This window comes from Copadichromis virginalis, linkage group LG7 (assembly GCF_057382275.1).
Source record: "Copadichromis virginalis isolate Kocher_CV1m ecotype Utaka linkage group LG7, C_Virginalis_male_GT1.1, whole genome shotgun sequence".
In the NCBI taxonomy this organism is placed as follows: Eukaryota; Metazoa; Chordata; class Actinopteri; order Cichliformes; family Cichlidae; genus Copadichromis; species Copadichromis virginalis.
The window spans coordinates 26,034,208-26,052,750 of record NC_140624.1 but is presented as its reverse complement, the minus strand read 5'-3'; the positions used below and the strand labels follow the sequence as shown (position 1 = coordinate 26,052,750).

Here is an 18,543-nt window from a genome sequence, read left to right as displayed (position 1 = left end):
CTTAACAATACAGTAATTTAATTGGCTTGAAATGGATGACTCTTTGACCTACCAAATAAGATAAATCTTGTATATAAATAAGAACACACACACACACACACACACACACACACACACACACGAAATAACAACAACAACAACTTTTTTTCGGATTTAGTTGCCACACTCTTGGTGTCAGAAATATTGTGCTGTTTAACAAAAATAGCTTAGAAGTTGATGTAATTTTGTATCACCATTTCATAAAAATGTATTCGTTTGCAAGATGGTGAATGTGTTCTGCGTTGTTTCAAATTTAGTCTTTGACTCAGCCATTACATAACGCATGTAATTTGTTGTGATATGCTTGTGTGATTATTATCATGTTAAAAGGTCAGCTTTCATTTAAACAGCATTTTAGTACATATATTCTCACATTGTCTCTAATTTACTAATATGTGTGTGGAAATATTCTTATCCTAAAATAACAAAGACAGGCTAAAAGACTACAAAAAACCCAAAACAAACAACCAAAAAGCAGGCAAAGGACGAGATAGTGTGTGACTGTGTGATCATGAACAATGATTAGGCTGGGATGTTATAGTATTACTGTATACTAGGGTAATTAGAAAATCAGACAGTGAGATCAAAACCACCAAAAACAAAACAAAACTGAAATGGAGATCACAGTTAGCTGACATCACTGAGCTAGATAATATTAAGTAGTAGACAAAGGTCAGTAAACTAAAAATATTTCAAATTTAGTCCCAGGGATAAAGGTGAGCCAACAGCATGGCTCATCCATGTTTGTAGTTTGTCATTTTCAGTGGCTCAAAAATAAGTGGGCAAACTAACATAGTTTTAAATAAATAAGGGTTGTTCTTATTAATAACGTTATCAATTTGCACTGTCAAGTGCTGTGTGGTTTCCCAGCATTTGGCTGAATCTGAGCAGTGAGTATAAGACTACATGTAGACACTTCAAGAAACACTTACTGGCTCAGTTCCATTGGCAGCAATATCTGTGCCCATACCATAACATTGCTTCTGCCATGTTTGACAAATGATGTGATGTGCTTCCAATTATGGAATATTCCTCTCCTTCTTCATACTTTCTTTTCCAATCAGTCTGGTTCAATTTCCCTTGGTTTCTTCTGTCCAAAATGTTTATTTTTCAGAAATGCCAAAGCATGCACAAAGTTTGGTAAACCACTTGAATTAAAGTTGAATGTCTATACTTCAATGATATATTCATTTAATGTGGCGTGCAGAGGCAAAACTGCAAAAATTGTGTCTAATACAAATTATTCAATTCAATTATATTATATTTATATAGCGCCAAATCACAACAGCAGTCGCCTCAAGGCGCTTTATAGATCATACAATAATAGATACAGAGAGAAAAAAAAACCCTGTGAGCAAGCACTTTGGCAACAGTGGAAAGGAAAAACTCCCTTTTAACAGGAAGAAACCTTCGGCAGAAACAGGATCAGGGAGGGGCGGCCATCTGCTGCAACCAGTTGGGGTGAGAGAAGGAAAACAGGATAAAGACATGCTGTGGAAGAGAGACAGAGATTAATAACAGGTACGATTGAATGCAGAGAGGTCTATTAACATGTAGTATTATGGAGCTAATTGCCTCCGGAGTCATATGTAGTTGTACATATGATTCTAAGCTGATCCATTTTATCCAGCACACACTTGAGGGATCAGAATGGTCTTTTTCTGCTGTCTGTATGTAAAGAAATGAGTAGTTGTGTTTCCGCTTTCTTCACACTCATATATATGCATTAAAAAAATTTCTTGAAGTAGTCTTCCATGGTTTATAAATAGGCAAGTCAGATGCCAGTGTGATGCCAGTGGCAGATTTCTCATGCTAATCGTGAATATGATTTACATGCTGATATGACGAGAATACCAGTGAATGATCTGTGACCAGCCTTATCTGAGTATGAATACGTCAGTTCATGTTTGCACTGGTATTATGTTCAGTTCTATTCTGTTCCAAGACTAATTTTCAAAGCCATTTCTATTAAAAAAAGTTGCTGATGGTGAGACTTAAAAAGATTATTTCTGTTCTGCTGCTTCACTAAAGATGGCATTTTGGATTCAATTAAAAACATATTTTATTCCATACAGGCTCAAGTCATAAATCAAGAATGTGAAATGCAAAACTGAGAAGTTTTGGGTTTCTGTGTTCCACTTTGACAAATCCACATCTTAAAAGTTCTCTGTTCAGACTCATTTATTCAAAAATAAAAAATACCAAGTCAAAGAAGACATTTTAAATTATTTATTGTGATGTACACTTTCACTTACATGCACGACCAGTTTGATAATATGATTTAGTACATTGAGAGCATTTACCCAGCTGATGGTGAGACTGGTAGACAATTTTGCATAAAACCAATAAGGCAAGATTTCAGGATGTCCTAAAAACTTCCCGAAAAGGCTGCGTTGGTCCAAAATGCGGCAGCAAGTGTACTGAGTGACTATAAAGAGAGAGCATATTTCTCCTATACTTTTTTTCCCATTAGTGTTAAATTAGGTTTAAACCTTTCCTTTTTGACAATGCTTATAGTTAGGGGTGGATCAGGTGACCCTGAAAGCTCTCTTAGTTACACTGCAATAGGTTTATTGAGTGTTTCTTCTTTAGTCACCTTTTTAACTTATTATATGGTGTTAGCCCACAACTCTGCATGTAGTCAGAGGTTATTGTTAACGTCTGGCTCTCTTCCACAGTGTGATTTGTCCTGTCATCCTCCCATTATCCCCAAGTGGTCACAGTAGATGGCTTCCCCTGCCTGCACTTGGTTCTGCCAGAGGTTTCTTCTGTTAAAAGGGACCATTTCAATGTAGTATTTCCAAGGGGTCCAAATTATACCAAGAAAGTACCCCACACATCTATACACTATCTGCAACAGACTGAACTGTAAATACAATGCACAGGCATCCATGTTGTTTATCCCAAGTTCAGACCTGACCATCTAAATGTTGCAACCATTGCCAAAACTCAACAGACCAGGCAATGTTTTATTTCCAGTCTTCTATTGTCCAATTTTTGTGACCCTGTGGAAACTGTAGCTTCAATTTCCTGGTCTTAGCTCACAGCAGTGAGACTCAATGTGGTTTTTGTTTGTGTAGCCCTTTTGCTTTTTGCTTTACTTTTTCTTTTTATTTGACTGTTGATATAAAATTCCCACAAAAGCTGCTGCCTACTGATATTGCTTTGCTCTCCCTCTCACTGTGTGTAAAGTTTCCTGCACTGCCTGCCAATGGAGAGTTTTCTAAAACTTATGTCCCCACCTCACACTCTTACAATGGACTGTTTATCTTTGTAAACAATAGCCTATGTTAGAGAGTGTTCAAAGAGTCAACAAATGAATAGGTTGATGGTAGGTGTTTTATTCTCTGCAATACAGCTTTAAGACGACGATGTCTGATTGCAAGCTCAAAATAAAATGACTACTACTAGCCTCACAGGCTATATGTATTACAAGCACCATTATTACTAAAGGAAGCCAAGAAGTAACTAAACATCTTAGACACTGAGCAGGAAGATAACAGAAGGGACAGGTGAAGAGGCCATGCTGCTAGCGAGTTGGCTATGAATTAAGCTAAGCTAGCGAACCCTAAAGACAGTGAATGAATATTGTGAATATTGTATAATATTGTTGACATGAAAAAGACACTCACAGGTGTTGGTAACCCTAGATTTGTTTGGCACTTAATTATTAACAGTCCACTGGCATAATGTAGCTTGAAATTACAATTGACCCCAGAGTGGATAGTTTGCCTGAGGCAAGCTAGAGTTTGCCTCAGATTATATTTGGAATGACCTAGTGCAATGGCAAATGTAGTGCAATGATTCTTATATAATCCTCTTCTATTCTACCTGAGGTTAGTTCATAGACTGCAGACTGTTAGACATGATGGATAGCATTAACAACCCGCTAGCTGCAAATAATCATGTGCAGTTCTGAAAGCGGTCTATGAGCTAACCTCAGCGAACACCAGCTAACAATGTTAGCTCGGTGGCCAGTAGCCTTCAGTAATAGGAATAAATCACAGGGCAACAGTACATTGATATTGTTGTAAAAAGCATGACAATATATTAAGTAATCCAAAGCATTCAGAATACGTTACTCACATTGAGTAACTTAACGGAATACGTTACAACTAAATTTTGGGGAATGTATTCTGTAATCTGTAGTGGAATACATTTTAAAAGTAACCTTCCTCACACTGCCTGAGCACTCACCACCAACCCTTCGGTTAGTAGATGGCCTGCTAACCCTCCTGAGCTACAGCCACCTCAAATAGTTCCAAATAGAAAAGATGGTGAGAGCAGTAAGTTGCAGTTACCGGTTCCAAACCAGCTGCAACTTAACCATTACTGCATCTTGTTATGTTAAGTATGTGGTAGGTTAAAGACAAACTGTAGTTCTTTGTTAAATGAACTGAATATGAATATCTCAAAGCAGGAAATACAATCTCTAATTCTTATGTATATATCTCATGTATATCTCATGCACATATCTTTCTTTCTACATAGCACTTTAATTCTTATTGTTTGCACTGAAGCACCGCAGCAAATTCCTAATGTTGTAAACCTCAACATCTGGCAATAAACCCATTCTGATTCTGATTCTGATTCTGATTCTAAAGTACGTGTGAGCAGCCGAACCTGGTCAAACAGGAAATATTAAAACAGAACCTGTATAGAAATTTAGCTGAGCTGTTTCATCTTCAGTATTATATTCATTGTAGTTCTGTTCTTTCAGTTGGCTGCAAATACAAGAAATGAGAGACGTCCGGGGAAAGTAGTCTGGATGCTTCATCACTCAGACTCTACTTGTTCCTTTTTCCTGCCAGTACATGCAGAAATATTCATTACATGCACGAGGAGTTCTCTCCAGCAGCTTGTATTGATTCCCCCCTCTCTGATTCCACAGAATGTATTGATCCCACTGACTGTCTTTTTTGTATTGAGATGCACACTGTGCTGAATTTCCTGCCAGGTTGTTAAGATGTTGAAGGTCAAATCCAGTGTAGAAATATAATATAGTAGTTTTTTAAATCTTTTGTGGATCTTGTGGTGTTGGCTGATTTCTCACATTTCCTCTATTGTATATCACATGAAAGTTATTCTCTCTTGCTAATGGAGGACTCTCCTTTACATGACCTTCTTCTAGTGAGTCTCTGGACAAATGCCCAGCAGGTGTTGCAGACAGGAACCATTTCAGTGATCTGCATGAGCAACTTTACTTAACTCATGTTCACTAGAATGAATGATTTCATACGTTCTCCGTGTAAATACTGAGGACTACCAGCTGGTCTTTGTTACTAGAAGACAGCATAAATTGATTAAACTGAGATTAGTCAACTTTTTTCTAATGTCTTGTGGAAGCACAACTCTTTTTATCTTTGGGAGCACAACACTGAAACAACAACAAGGCTTCTGTGAGAGGCCCCAGTATCAGTATGGTATAAATATGAACCCAACTTTAATGTCAGAAAAGGTAAATCAATGCAGTTTTTTTTAACCCTGACAGAATATCCACTATACTATTACTACTATTAATAGAGCACTGCATTGCTGGAAATAAATATAAATTTAACTAACGAGATGCAGCATTTCCAGTATGAAAGATTACGCTAAACCTTAGCAATTGAGCTTGCTAACTGGTGGAATTTTTTTTATCTGTTATAAACAATAGAAAAATATCTGTAACAATTTTGACAAATAATCAGCGCATGTAGGCCCACTACTTGCAGGAGGCTTGCTGCCTGCACGTTAAAGTTTTCATCAACAGGGTTGTTCACTTGCTCCTTTGGGCCGCAAACAGGTTGTGACCGTGGTTTACACTGTATCCAGCCTTCTTGGAGTCCCTGGCTTTAATGGTCAGGTGGGCAATGGGGCAGTGAGACCTGGAGAGGTGTGATTGTATGTAATTTCGTAAATAAAAACTTTTACTGGCTAGCCACACTGAAAAAAGAGAATCCACCTGTTTGCTGTAATGCCCAGGTTTTTAGAGCACTTTATAAATGAGGTTTGTGTTGAGAAGAGTCTGTTTAAGTTGAGAGTGTTGATTTTTCCTTGTTGGGTCAGGTCAACAGACTCAGTGGCACAATCAGCTGGCAGAGCAGATGTCCATAAGATATGGTGAGCACTATTTTATGCAATAAAAGTATTTTTCCCAAGCACATACAAACACTTTATACATTCAGATTACCATATATGTCACAACACAAACATAACAAAATTTCTTACTGAACCATGTTAGGAATCCTAACATCCATCAGCAGGTCTTTAGGGAAAATAAGATAAGATAAGATAAGATAAGATAGAACTTTATTAATCCCTCGGGTGGGTTCCTCTGGGAAATTCGACTTCCAAAAAGCACAGCAACGACCGAAGTTACAGTTACAGAATTGTTATATATATATATATATATATATATATATATATATATATATATATATACACACACACACACACACACACACACACACACATATATAAATACAGAGACAAATATAAATAAAATATACGAAGGGGATAAATAGAATAAATAGGAATAAAAAATAAAAATACAAGTGAATTGCACATTTCAAGTATTGAGTCTATTGCACTGTTGACTATTTACAAAAAGTATTGCACAAGGTATTGTACAGTGAGGTGAAGAGGCACTACAGCTTAGTTGTTCCCCCCTCCTTTGTCCTCCTGTTTCCCCTCCCTCTCCCCTCCAGAGAGGAGTTAAACAGTCTGATGGCGCGTGGGACAAAGGAGTTTTTAAGTCTGTTAGTTCTTGTCTTTGGGAGAAGCAACCTGTCACTGAACAGACTCTTCTGATTGTTTATGGCCGTGTGCAGAGGATGCCTGGCATTGTCCATAATGTCCATCAGTTTCTTTAATGTCCTTTTCTCTGCCACTGTCACCAGAGTGTCCAGCTTCATGCCGACCACAGAGCTAGCCTTCCTGATCAGTTTCTCCAGCCTGGATGAGTCCTTCTTTGCTGTGCTGCTCCCCCAGCACACCACAGCATAGAAAAGTACTCCAGCAACCACTGACTGGTAAAACATCCTCAGGAGCTTCCTGCAGATGTTAAAAGACCTCAGCCTCCTGAGGAAGTACAGTCGGCTTTGGGCTTTTTTATACAGGTGCTCTGTGTTGCATGACCAGTCCAGTTTATTGTCCACCCACAGCCCGAGGTACTTGTACTTGTTGACCACCTCCACCTCCTCCCCCTCTATCTGAACCGGCAGTGGACCTTCTCTGGACCTCCCGAAGTCCACAACCAGTTCCTTAGTCTTTGAGGTGTTGAGTTGCAGGTGGTTTGTGTGACTCCATGCGACAAAGTTCCTCACCAGACTTCTGTACTCCTCTTCCTGATCATCCCAGATACACCCCACGATGGCCGTGTCATCTGCAAACTTCTGAATGTGGCATAATTCAGAGTTGTAGCAGAAGTCAGAGGTGTACAGGGTGAAGAGAAGAGGGGACAGCACAGTTCCCTGTGGTGCTCCTGTGCTGCTGACCACAGTGTCAGACGTGATGTCCTTCAGCCTGACGTACTGTGGTCTGTCGGTGAGGTAGTCGGAGATCCAAGCCACCAGGCAGGGGTCCACCTCCATCCTGTTCAGTTTTTCCTGAAGCATACAGGGCCGGATGGTATTAAAGGCACTGGAAAAGTCAAGAAACAGGATCCTGACCGTGCCTTTTCCCCCATCCAGGTGTGAGTGGGCTCTGTGTAGGAGGTACAGGATGGCATCCTCCACTCCGACACCCGCCTTGTATGCAAACTGTAGTGGGTCCTGGGCATGTTGTACCTGTGGTCGGAGGAAGTTGAGGAAGAGCCGCTCTAGAGTCTTCATAAGATGTGACGTCAGTGCCACCGGTCGGAAGTCATTCAGCTCATTGGGCCGGTTCTTTTTGGGGACCGGGACGATGCAGGATGTCTTCCATAGGGCGGGCACTCTCCCCAGTCGCAGACTGAGGTTGAAGACTCGTTGTAGCGGCTCCCCAAGTTCAGCAGCACACGTCAAATAGGTTGACGTGTGTGTGACAGACCGAAAAGAAGCCTCCAGAGAAGAGATGCCATACTTTTTGGAGACCTTATTCACATGCTTTGGTTAAGAATTTCTTATATCACTACTTCTTACTGAGTGGATTACTTCATATTAAAAGGGAGGAGAATTGAAGCTCAAATGTAAATGAAGAAGACTGTAGAGTAGGGTTCCATGTTTCAAATTAACCTTGCATGTCCACTTTAAAGACTCTTTCTTTTGCTAACAAATTGGCCCTATTGGTCTTTAGAAAGAGATGTTTAGGACATTAATTGGATTCACTTTTGAATCTACGACCACCTTAATATACACTTATTTTATTCAATAGCATTTCCCTAACACCAGGTTGCATGTTGACATAAGAAATCAACCCACCCTCTATCAAGAACATTAAGAAAATGCACTCCTGAAGCCTTGCACTTAGGGATCAGCAGTGTTTCCATAACATAAACTTTTTGTCATTGAGATGACAATGCCAGTTTGAAATAAATGGGAAATCAAAACGTTGCCACAGTCATTATGAAAAGAAAAGTTTTAATTTTGTCCATTTATTCTTTTTCAGACTTCCCCCTTCAAATAGAACAAAGAATGGCTACGACTTGAGAAACATTTTTTTATTATAAATAGAGCCTTTGTATAAAAAGTGCATGCGTTAGTTAAACCATGGCATTTAATCATATCACAACCAAAACCTGCCAACCAGTTAGTCAAAAACAGTGACAGTATCATCTCAAAATGCACGTCAATGGACACACAACATCAGACAAAATCAGAATTTTCACAACCACTATTAAGTTGTTTTTGTTGTCAACATACAATTAGAATAGCAACAAATACAGTTAGTCCCCACAATTTCTTTCAGAAGATTTTTAAAAAATGTATTTAAACAAAAATTTTGCTTGAGTCTCCAGTTACCATCTTCTTGTTTCCTTAATATTTTTCAGATGGATTTTACTTTATTTTTAGGCTTTTTGCTCCGCTGAAGTCTGTTCCCTGCTGTCTGTAAACAGAAAAAAACAAACAAACAAAAAACTCCACAGACTCCCTCTGATCTTGAAATTGTTCAGAGTACCTCGTTTCTGTCATAGCCTGTGGTGGTGTCCTTTCCTCAAAATCTGACAAAAATGTGCATATTAAATGTCCCAAAAGGTCTTTGTGCCAAAGTTGTTATATCTTCACATCGCATGGTTGGTGTAGCTCACATAGGTCGTTTTTGGAGGTGGCACTAACAAGAGGATAGAAAACAGCAGGTTTATGAGTTGAGATATTAGAACAGCAACAGACAACTCTTCTCTATTGGTATTTTTTTTGTCTCTTATGGTTTCATCAATCTTCTTTAGCCACAGTTCCGCTGTATATACCTATATGGTAAGATTATGATTTGAATAATTCTAACATAATTCTTGGATTCTACTGAGACCAAAAAATGACTGATTATTATATTCTGTATACCACCTTAATTCTTATTTCTCTTGGAAAATTGAATGTTTATTACTTCTGCAGCATAAAAGAAGACCTCTTTTATCCTGTAAGAACATCAGCCTTCTGATGTTCTTACAGGATAAGAACATCAGAAGGTAGAGAAATTAAAAGTGATGTGGAAGCTCCTGCTTGTTAAAGAAAGAAGAGCAATTCAGTCAGCACATCTCGAATGAGTAAACAATCTGACGTCTCATGATTTTCTGCTGATGGACTAAGAAGTAGCTTTGAAGTGTAACTCTGAGCTATAAGCAGTTTTGGCTTCAAATCCAGTCTCAGGTGACGTCTAAATAAACTCCAGCTACTTCATGTTAAATGCTTATTACTGAAAAGAAGAAAGAAACTCGTTCTGCCTCTGACATCACCTCATCAACAAAATATATATTTTCTTGCACATCTGTCCGTTCTAACTGATTCTAACAATAATACTTTTACCATAATTTAAAGGATAATGTTTAACTAGATCATCTTGTTCCCTGTCTCCTCCTGGTCTTTTAATGCCAGCTATCAAACATCTCCTGGTCACACTTACCACTAGCTTCCATACCCTCACAAAGCTCAGTCTTCACTTCGCCGTTGGGCCGCTCAGCTGCCAGGTGTGACAGCTTGCTGGTCATAGTGGCAGCGGTGACGATGGCCTTGAAGCTGCGTTTACGTTTGGGGACGTTCCGCTCGGGGTGGAAGATGATGATGTACACCTTTGGCATATAGAGCATGCCCAGAGAGACAGAAGCACTGAGGCTCAGAGACACCGTCAGTGTCGCCGTCTGGATGTACATCTGTGGATAAAACAGGAGGAAGAACTGGCTGAGAATGAGACTCAAAGAGGCAGTACAATGACCAAGACATCAACCTCCTAATAATGCTCAACTGCGGTGCAAAGAAACTATGAAACAGTTGGTGCTTTTAGTGACCTATAATAATTCCAAGGATTACATTTAAACAAAGTTTATATTAAGAATGGACGTTTAATTTCAGTGATCTAGTAGCTCATCCAGCTCACAATCATTCCCAATTCAGAGATTAATGTAATGTGTTAAATACAGAAAGAATGTGATTTGATATTTTGTCATTTATTGGCTGTACTGCACAAACCAATGAGAAGCCAAGAAGGCTCGCATTAATCTAATTCAACACTAAATTAAAGTGTTTGTATTATGCATTATGAGTAAGTATTATGATTACTGTAGTAACTGTCATTAATGTCCCCTGTCTCACTCTGTTCAGTGACAAATCAAATTCTTCTGATCCTCACAGTTTTGGCTGTAGAGTCAGGATAGGAGGAAAAAGTGTTAAGTGCGCTACCATGCCCTCAAGGTCCATCCGAAGAATAAAAGAGACCCTAGGAAGAATTTTTTTAGAAGAGCTAATTATTCTGGCTGTTATAATAGATAGTTTTCTGCAGGCCTTTTCTGTAGAGCCTCACAGTGCAGCCTGCTATGAGTGTAATTTCATAAACCATATTTTTTTATTTACTATATGGGTTAAACTTAAACGTACTTAATTTTAACATACCTGATTCTATTCTGATCAGTACTAAACAATATTTGTTATCTTTTCTACATTTTGATTTTGATTTATCTTTGATTGAGAATAATAATATTTTAGCACTCTGATCATTTTTAAAAGATAAGGCTGGATCTTGAAACCTTTTGCCACCTCTCAGATGTGATGACAGGGGAAAGTCAGGGGGACTTCAATCTCTCTCTGCCCCACTTCTCTCGACAGTACTAAAATGTTCTTTTTCACATAATGTATGTTTCATGCTCACATGCAAAAAATAACCAAAGCGTCCAATGATGATGTCAGTGTATGTAGAAGTATTGCTGAATGGTGATGATCTAGAAACTCCTGCTTCACAGTGGTGTAAACAGTTTTTCTACTTGCTGAACTGTATGATGTCAGTGAAAGGTGATATCTTTAATATAAGACCTCAGTCACACAGGCCTAGAGATTGCTGCCAGAGAAAAAATGTGCGATCCTTGGCTAGTTGAAAAACGAGGTGAAGATGTTAGAGGGTGCTGGCTATTGCTCTGTGAAATCAGTTGGAACGAGGGTACTCTTTGTGTTTACTTGGTTGCTCGTCAGGTTGTTGCATTTACCTGTATTCTAGCATTAGCTGCACTGAAGCAGTCAACTTTTCTGCTAACTAACCACCAACTGGAAGAAACCAGAGGCTGTTCAGCTTCAAACTAAAAGCCTTATTTGTTGAAGTGGTAAGGCATAAATTTTACTTTGAATGGGAACTCTTCAGTTTCACAGCTGCTTAATAATTAGTTGTTGAGTAGTTGCAGACATGCTGTCATCTCCTTGCAAACAAATGACAATGACCAAGTCAATAGTACGTTTTTTGCAACCAGTTTCACCCAACAGCAAACAACCTGACAGTGGATAAACTGGTTGAAATACATAAGATAAATTAAAATTATTTTGAACTGCTAAGAAGCTTCTCTACTAGCGACAATAAAAACATGGAGCTGAAAATGAAAACTATGAGTGACGTAAGTAGCATGCAAAGTTAAACATACACAATACTAACTTAAACAAGATTTGTCCTTCTAAAACTTTGGCCAGAAGGGGTGAAAGAAACAAAAAACTATTTGGCTTTATTGGAAAAATGTACAAAAACCAAATAATGAATTATTTTGCACCAGAGAGTACTGATTTTGAGTTAGCTATTGAGAAAAACAGTAACTCCTGTACATTCAGGTGGATTTTATGCAGCAGAGACATGAGCTGCTGCATGAATAAAATAGGGATAGCTGAGCAGGAAAACCAGTGCAAGTTAAACAATGAAGTCACAGATCAGGTGGACATCACTGCAGCAAATTTTCTCCAACTGCTTTAACTGAACCAAAATGAAACATTGCAGCATTGAGCAGATTCTTGGATTTAAATGGAAAGCATCTTTGTGGTCTCAATTGAAACAGGAAGTATTAAAGTGTTTGTCTTCTCCGTCAGCTGACAGATGTGCTGCAGTCTGTGTTGGGATGAAAACCAACTGTCTGATGCAGCAAGGAAATTGTTGACTCAGTTAACAGAGTGAAAGAGAGAGAGAACAGTTTTCAACCTGACTCAAGCACACACACACACACACACACACACACACACACACACACACACACACACACACACACACACACACACACACGTGTGGGGAGCTCAACCAGGCACCAAAAAGCTCATACCTGCCTTACAACATCTGTCACAGCACACCTTCGCTTATGCTCCCAAAACAGAACGCCACCTGCTGTTACTGACTGTTTTGACACCAACTTCATTACTATGACAACCACCTCAAGGAAGCACAGCCGGGTTAATGGCCCTTTTAACCGATTGTCAAACTGACAGCTGAATTCCTCAGTGGTGCTCTGCTCAGCCACCAGGAAAGAGAGGAAGTAAAGGGGAGGAAGGAACATTGGCGACAGATGGTGAGTTCCGTATTTACAGTTTTTTACAGACGCTAGGACACATTTCTCAATACTTAGGTCACGTTTGCAAAACTCCTCACACAGTGAGCACAACAGAAGTCTATGTGGGCTAAACTGAGGACCAGTTATCATTGTTTTGGCACAAAATGCATTCAATGACTACATCTCTCAAATTACATGAATCATCTTCTCACTCAGACACAACAACTGCCAAAAACCTTTGTACGGACAGGACATTTTGCATGTGCTTACATACTGTTTTCAAAACTGTTAAACTCATGGTCAAAACAATAACACAATGCAAAACTTGAAAAGACAGCAAAATCCAACGGCAATATTTTATTGAAACATATTTTAAATCTAAAAATGCAGTTTAACCAGCCACAGCTGATTCTCATTGTAGATGAACATCTACACAGGTGTTACTCCTTCAATTTTTCAACTCCTTCAATTCTGGCATGCCAGAAGATTCTTTCCTAGGTGTATTACCCTAGATGACATAAGATGTGATGTGGATGAGAATCTGTGGCCAAATAGGGAAGACCGAGTAGATTAGCATTACTATTGTATGTGTATCAGTGGATGGTGTGTATACGAATTCTTGTATTTTGGGATTACTTGGTGCAAAAAAATAAAAATACATAAACATAAATACAGGATGTCTGATTCATTCCAGTAACATATATTGAAATTATAAACAGAGATGTGTCCTTGTTTTACACAAGAAAACACTGTGTAATGCTACATGTTGTTAGTGTTTTTTAGGTCATTGTTTTGTGGGTGACAAAGTGTGTTTGTCGGCTGTCAACCTTTGCTAGTGTTCTGGAGGAATGTTTTTATTTGAGACCTGAATGAAGTGTTTTGGTAGTTGTAGTGCATTTTGAATGTGGAATGAACTGCTTTGCCAAGCTGAGGGTCAGTTAGGAGAATTGTGTGAAGAGTTTTGCAAAAGTGACCTAAGTATTGAGAAATGTGTCCTAGCGTCTGTAAAAAACTGTAAAAGCCCAAAACAAGTAGGTGGCAGTGATTCCAGTGATGCATTAAGGAATCGTTATGAAAATGCACGACACAATTAAAATATAGGGAAAAACAAGTTCTTAAGTAATTTATGTGGCCTCTTAGATATAATCTGTTACTATAAAACCAGTGTTTGAAGGTCACAGTAGTCTAATAATAAGTGTTAGAAAACATAGAGAAGAAAGGTAAGCCAGCAGCGTACTCATAGTTACACACTGGTTTTTAAAGGAACATTTTAACATGAAATGGCATTACAATTATACTCTCAAATATAGTCTTAGTCTACCAAACTTCAGATTTGTGCAAAAAGGATATAGGTTATCCTGTTATTAAGCCTAACAGAAATAGCCAATTTTCAGGATCAAATGCTCCCTGAATTCTTCAAATCAAACTGAACTTGAGGTGTTGAAGGGTAAAAAGTAGGGGTGCAACAGTACACAAAATTCACGGTTCGGTTCGATATTTTGGTGTCACGGTTCGATATTTTTTCGATAAAAAAAATGTTCATGCCTTTTTAATTTGTCATTTATTAAAATTATAAATATATATTTTAACTCAAAAGTACAGTTTTTATATTTAATGTTGCTGAAACAACAAAATGATAAAAAAAAAAATCTGTCTGATCGAGAAATCACTCATCTTTGGAAAAGAGAGTTTATTACAGAGAAATGGCTCTTTCCAAAATAAAAGCTATACTATACGCTTCTTCTGGGCTATATTCTCAGCAGCATATTAAACATATCAGGTCCCCATAAGGAGAATCATGTGCTAACGGCTGTCTAAATGACTCGGGTAAAGTTTGTAGCATGCGTGCTTGTTGTTTTTGTCTGCTTCCACTTGTCTTTGCACTAGGGTGATGTCGGTGTAAATGTGCAGTCATATTCATTGTGTTCCCACTAGTGCTGTCAGCGTTAATCTCATTAAAATGACGTTAACGCCATAACGCGGCAAATCTCCGTTAACGAGTTACCGCGGATCGCCCCGTGCGTGGGGCTGGACAGCGTCAACACGTTAACGAGCTAACTGCGCTAACGCACTAGTTCCCACCAATGTAATTGAGCATTGCGTGGCACATCAGACATACTTTTTTACTTTAGTCCATCAGGGTCATGCTTCACATGAAAACCAAAATAGTTCCAAACGCCAGATCTGAATGAGGGTGGGGGAGGTTCAATTTCGGGTAGCGTTGAGGCGGCTGCCATGTTGCAACGAGCTTAGCTTCTGTCTCACTAGCTTGCGCTGCGCTCAGTGGATCTGCACTCGACAGTGCAGCCTAGGTGGAGTAGTCGAACGCAGATACACTGAGCTCTCAAAACAGACAGCATCGTCAGAAGAAAAGTTGATAAAATAAATTAAAGATTTTGTATTGTAGAGTAGAAAAACTCTATATAAGAACCAGTCCATTCACCACTGCTATTACTTTGGATTTTGGAGTATCTGTGAAATTATGCTAGTTCACACGATCTGCCACTCCATGGCAAACTACAGATACATTCTTAAGCTATTTCCAAACTGGAAGTAATTTGCTTTGCTTTGAAGCTGAAGGCCGGTCACGTACGGACAGTCTGGCTCCAGCTACCTGGGCAGCATTGTAATGTACTATACCATACATGCCATACAACTTCATTTTTAAAGCACTTTGGGCATTTTCTTTGGCCTTCAGACAATAATTCTGATTTTTACAGTGCCAGACAGGACAGGCAAAAAAAAAACAAAGCACTTTAGCAAAAAGTAAAAATAACACCAATTAAAAAACTATAATAAAAACAAAAACAAGCAACTATAAAACAACAAAACAAAATCAAAACAAGTAAGATCAATGTCTCATGATGGGCTGAAAAGCCAGAGAGTTTTAAGATGAGTTTCAAAATGGACAATGTAGGTGATTGTCTAATGTGCAAAGACAATATATTCTATAATCTGGGGTCAACAAAAGAAAATACCCTCCAAACTTCCACTTTTTGTGCATGTATAAGCAGCTGGTCAGATTACTTGACTTCGGACATGTATGTGTGTATGTGTATGAGTAAAGCAGCTCAGAGAGGTACCACAGGCCCAAACTATTTAAGGATTTAAATAATTTAAGGATTTAAAAACAAAAGAACTAAAGTGCACATGCAGCCAATGGAGTGTGGCCATAATAGGCTTAAGGTTCACTTCTCTACACACTGCAGTCAAAAGTGGCATTTTGAACCAACTGGAGATGTGAGAGGGAAAACTGTCTAACTCCTGCATAACCTCCTGAGGCCCAGCCTATTCTATTATGTCCTCTGTATGGACATTTGTTTTTGGTCAATATCTTGTGACTTATTTGAGCTATCTTACTAAGTCCTGATGTATTAAATAGAGGACATCTTGGGCTTTCCACTGATATCTCATGTGTTTGAGTAGCCTCTTTTAGCTCCAAAGAGGCAGCAAATCACAAATAACATTAAATGGGAATATTCTTTTTTTTCTTGGTTCATATAGCGCACTACAGTAATCCCACAGAGACATAATAATGTCACAGTACTGGGTCTGGGACACAGTGTTTTGTGTTTCTTGATTAACTGATATTCTTTGTTTTAGTGTTATTCATGGTTTTGGTTCTCCTTATTGTTCTCTGTGTGTTATAGTCTTATTTTCTATTTCTGTTTGGTTTCTGTTACTTTGCCTTCCCCGTGTTCCATGTTTCATGTCTAGTCACCCTTCCCTCTTGTCTCCATGTCTCAGTGTCAAGTCTGCATCTTTGTGAATGTCTCTTGGTTCCTGTTTTACTTTGACAGTCTCGTGTCCCTCTCTTCTCTGCTCTTCTCCTGTGTCTCATTCCCTCGTTTCATTAAGCCCTGTTTTCCTCTTTCCATTGTCACATCATTACCCCATGTGCTGTGTGCTTCCCTATTATCTTCGTCCCTAGTCTCTAGTTTCCTGGGTTCCTAGTTTTCTAGTTTCCCAGTGTTTAGTTATTAGTTTTCAGTTTCAAGTTCAGGTTTGTTTTTTGCAAGCTTATTTTATGGAGTGTTTGTGCAGAGTCCTGCATTTGTGTCCTTCATCCTGCCTACTACAGCTAAACATGACAAATAAAGGCATGTATTACTGTCTCCAATGTTGCCTATAGAGGATAGATTTCACCTTGGCCATGAAATGAAAGAAGGCCTTAAATGAAAGAAGCTAGACTTCACTACTGCTCCAGTTTAAACTCACCATCTGTTATAAAGCCCAGATTTGCAACTGTGGACATGACATGCATAACCCATGGGCTCAAAATTCACATGGGGAAACTCACAGGAACTAATAGGTCTAAACACCAACACTTCTCTACTGTAAGGTCGGGGGGTGGGTTCATTCCACTGCAGGGCAACCTGCATGTGGCGAATAAAATTTGAACTTGAACTTCAGTCTTCTTTTCATTAAAATGTAAATGGACCTAATATTGAGCCCTGTGGAACTCCACATGAGACTGGGGACACTGAGTCTGAATGGACCATGTTCAACACCTCCATTGGTGAGGCTGCTACACTGAGTTGTCGATAAAGGTGGCTGGTGCCTGTCGTGGTGGTAAACCCTGAACCAGCTGGTGTACACTAGAGGTGAAGGGAGTGATCAGGCGGAAGAAGGCGTCTTATCGGGCTTGGTTAGCCTGGGGGACTTTGGAGGCAGCCAATAAAATCAGTGAAAGGAATACCTCAAGGAGCTCCTTAATAGGGCTGCCAGAAACGATTATTTTTATAGTCAACTAGTCACTGATTATTTTTGCGATTAGTTGACTAATCAGATCACGTATCCACTGGACGTGAAACATACAGCTTATTGCACCAGCATGCATGTGGTCTTATATAACTATCATTAGCTTACAGCTTTAAGTGTTTAAGGTACGTGCTAACTAAAAATAAAGACAAGACGAAAGTTTATTAAACTTTTAATGAAATTTGCAGATTGTCTCGGTGGAGTTTAATAAACTCAGCCGTCTGCTCCTTTCTATCTAAAATGTAACAAGACATTGGAGTAAGCTCTCGACCATCTCACACTTCTGTTTAATCAGTTTTCTGTTTGACGATTATTCAGCTGTGTGAAAACTATAACTTTAATCTCAGCCAAACCAATTTACTCAGGAACAAATAAAACACTGAAAAAAGCCAAACAATAACAGTTTTTAAGTTATCCAAGTGACTTATATATCATGTTTAACCTGAGTAGCGAAAGACTGCGGGGGTCTGAAAATGATGTGCCGAGAGTTTGCTGTTCTCGCCGGCTCTAGTGCGCCTTGAACCCCGGCTCGCTATCGAGCTGGTGGGTAACAGACGTCTCAGAAAACGTTGAAACACTTTTTCAAATATGTGATGTCTTGATAAACTGAGCAGATATTTGAAGTTTGCACAGCTACATTATTGCCTGAAAATATCTTATAAGTTTATTTTGTGACTCAGAAAGGGTAATAAGAATAATATTTAAACTAAGTAGCTGCCGCCATTGTTTGAAACTGGAATTGGCTGGGCTGCACTATAAATTCTGAGATATGCTGGGCTTTGAAGGATACACCTGACCTGATTTCCTTTCGTACGGATCAGGTAGTGACACCTTCAAATCTGGGG

The 18,543-nt window shown here is 39.0% G+C and overlaps 1 protein-coding gene across 2 annotated transcripts in view; it reads right to left on the bottom strand.

The window, feature by feature from the left end:
• Positions 1 to 8,539: 8,539 nt before the first annotated feature.
• LOC146705126 (metabotropic glutamate receptor 8-like) overlaps positions 8,540 to 18,543 on the bottom strand; it is a 146,498-nt gene continuing 136,494 nt past the window's right edge. For both annotated transcript variants that reach the window (XM_085462713.1, XM_085462714.1), the window contains exons 10-11: positions 10,057 to 10,303; positions 8,540 to 9,270 (exon numbers count right to left, since the gene is read on the bottom strand). In XM_085462713.1, coding sequence (XP_085318839.1) covers positions 9,221 to 9,270; positions 10,057 to 10,303 — 297 coding nt within the window. In that variant the 3' untranslated portion in view covers positions 8,540 to 9,220. The remainder of the gene's footprint in view (positions 9,271 to 10,056; positions 10,304 to 18,543) is intronic.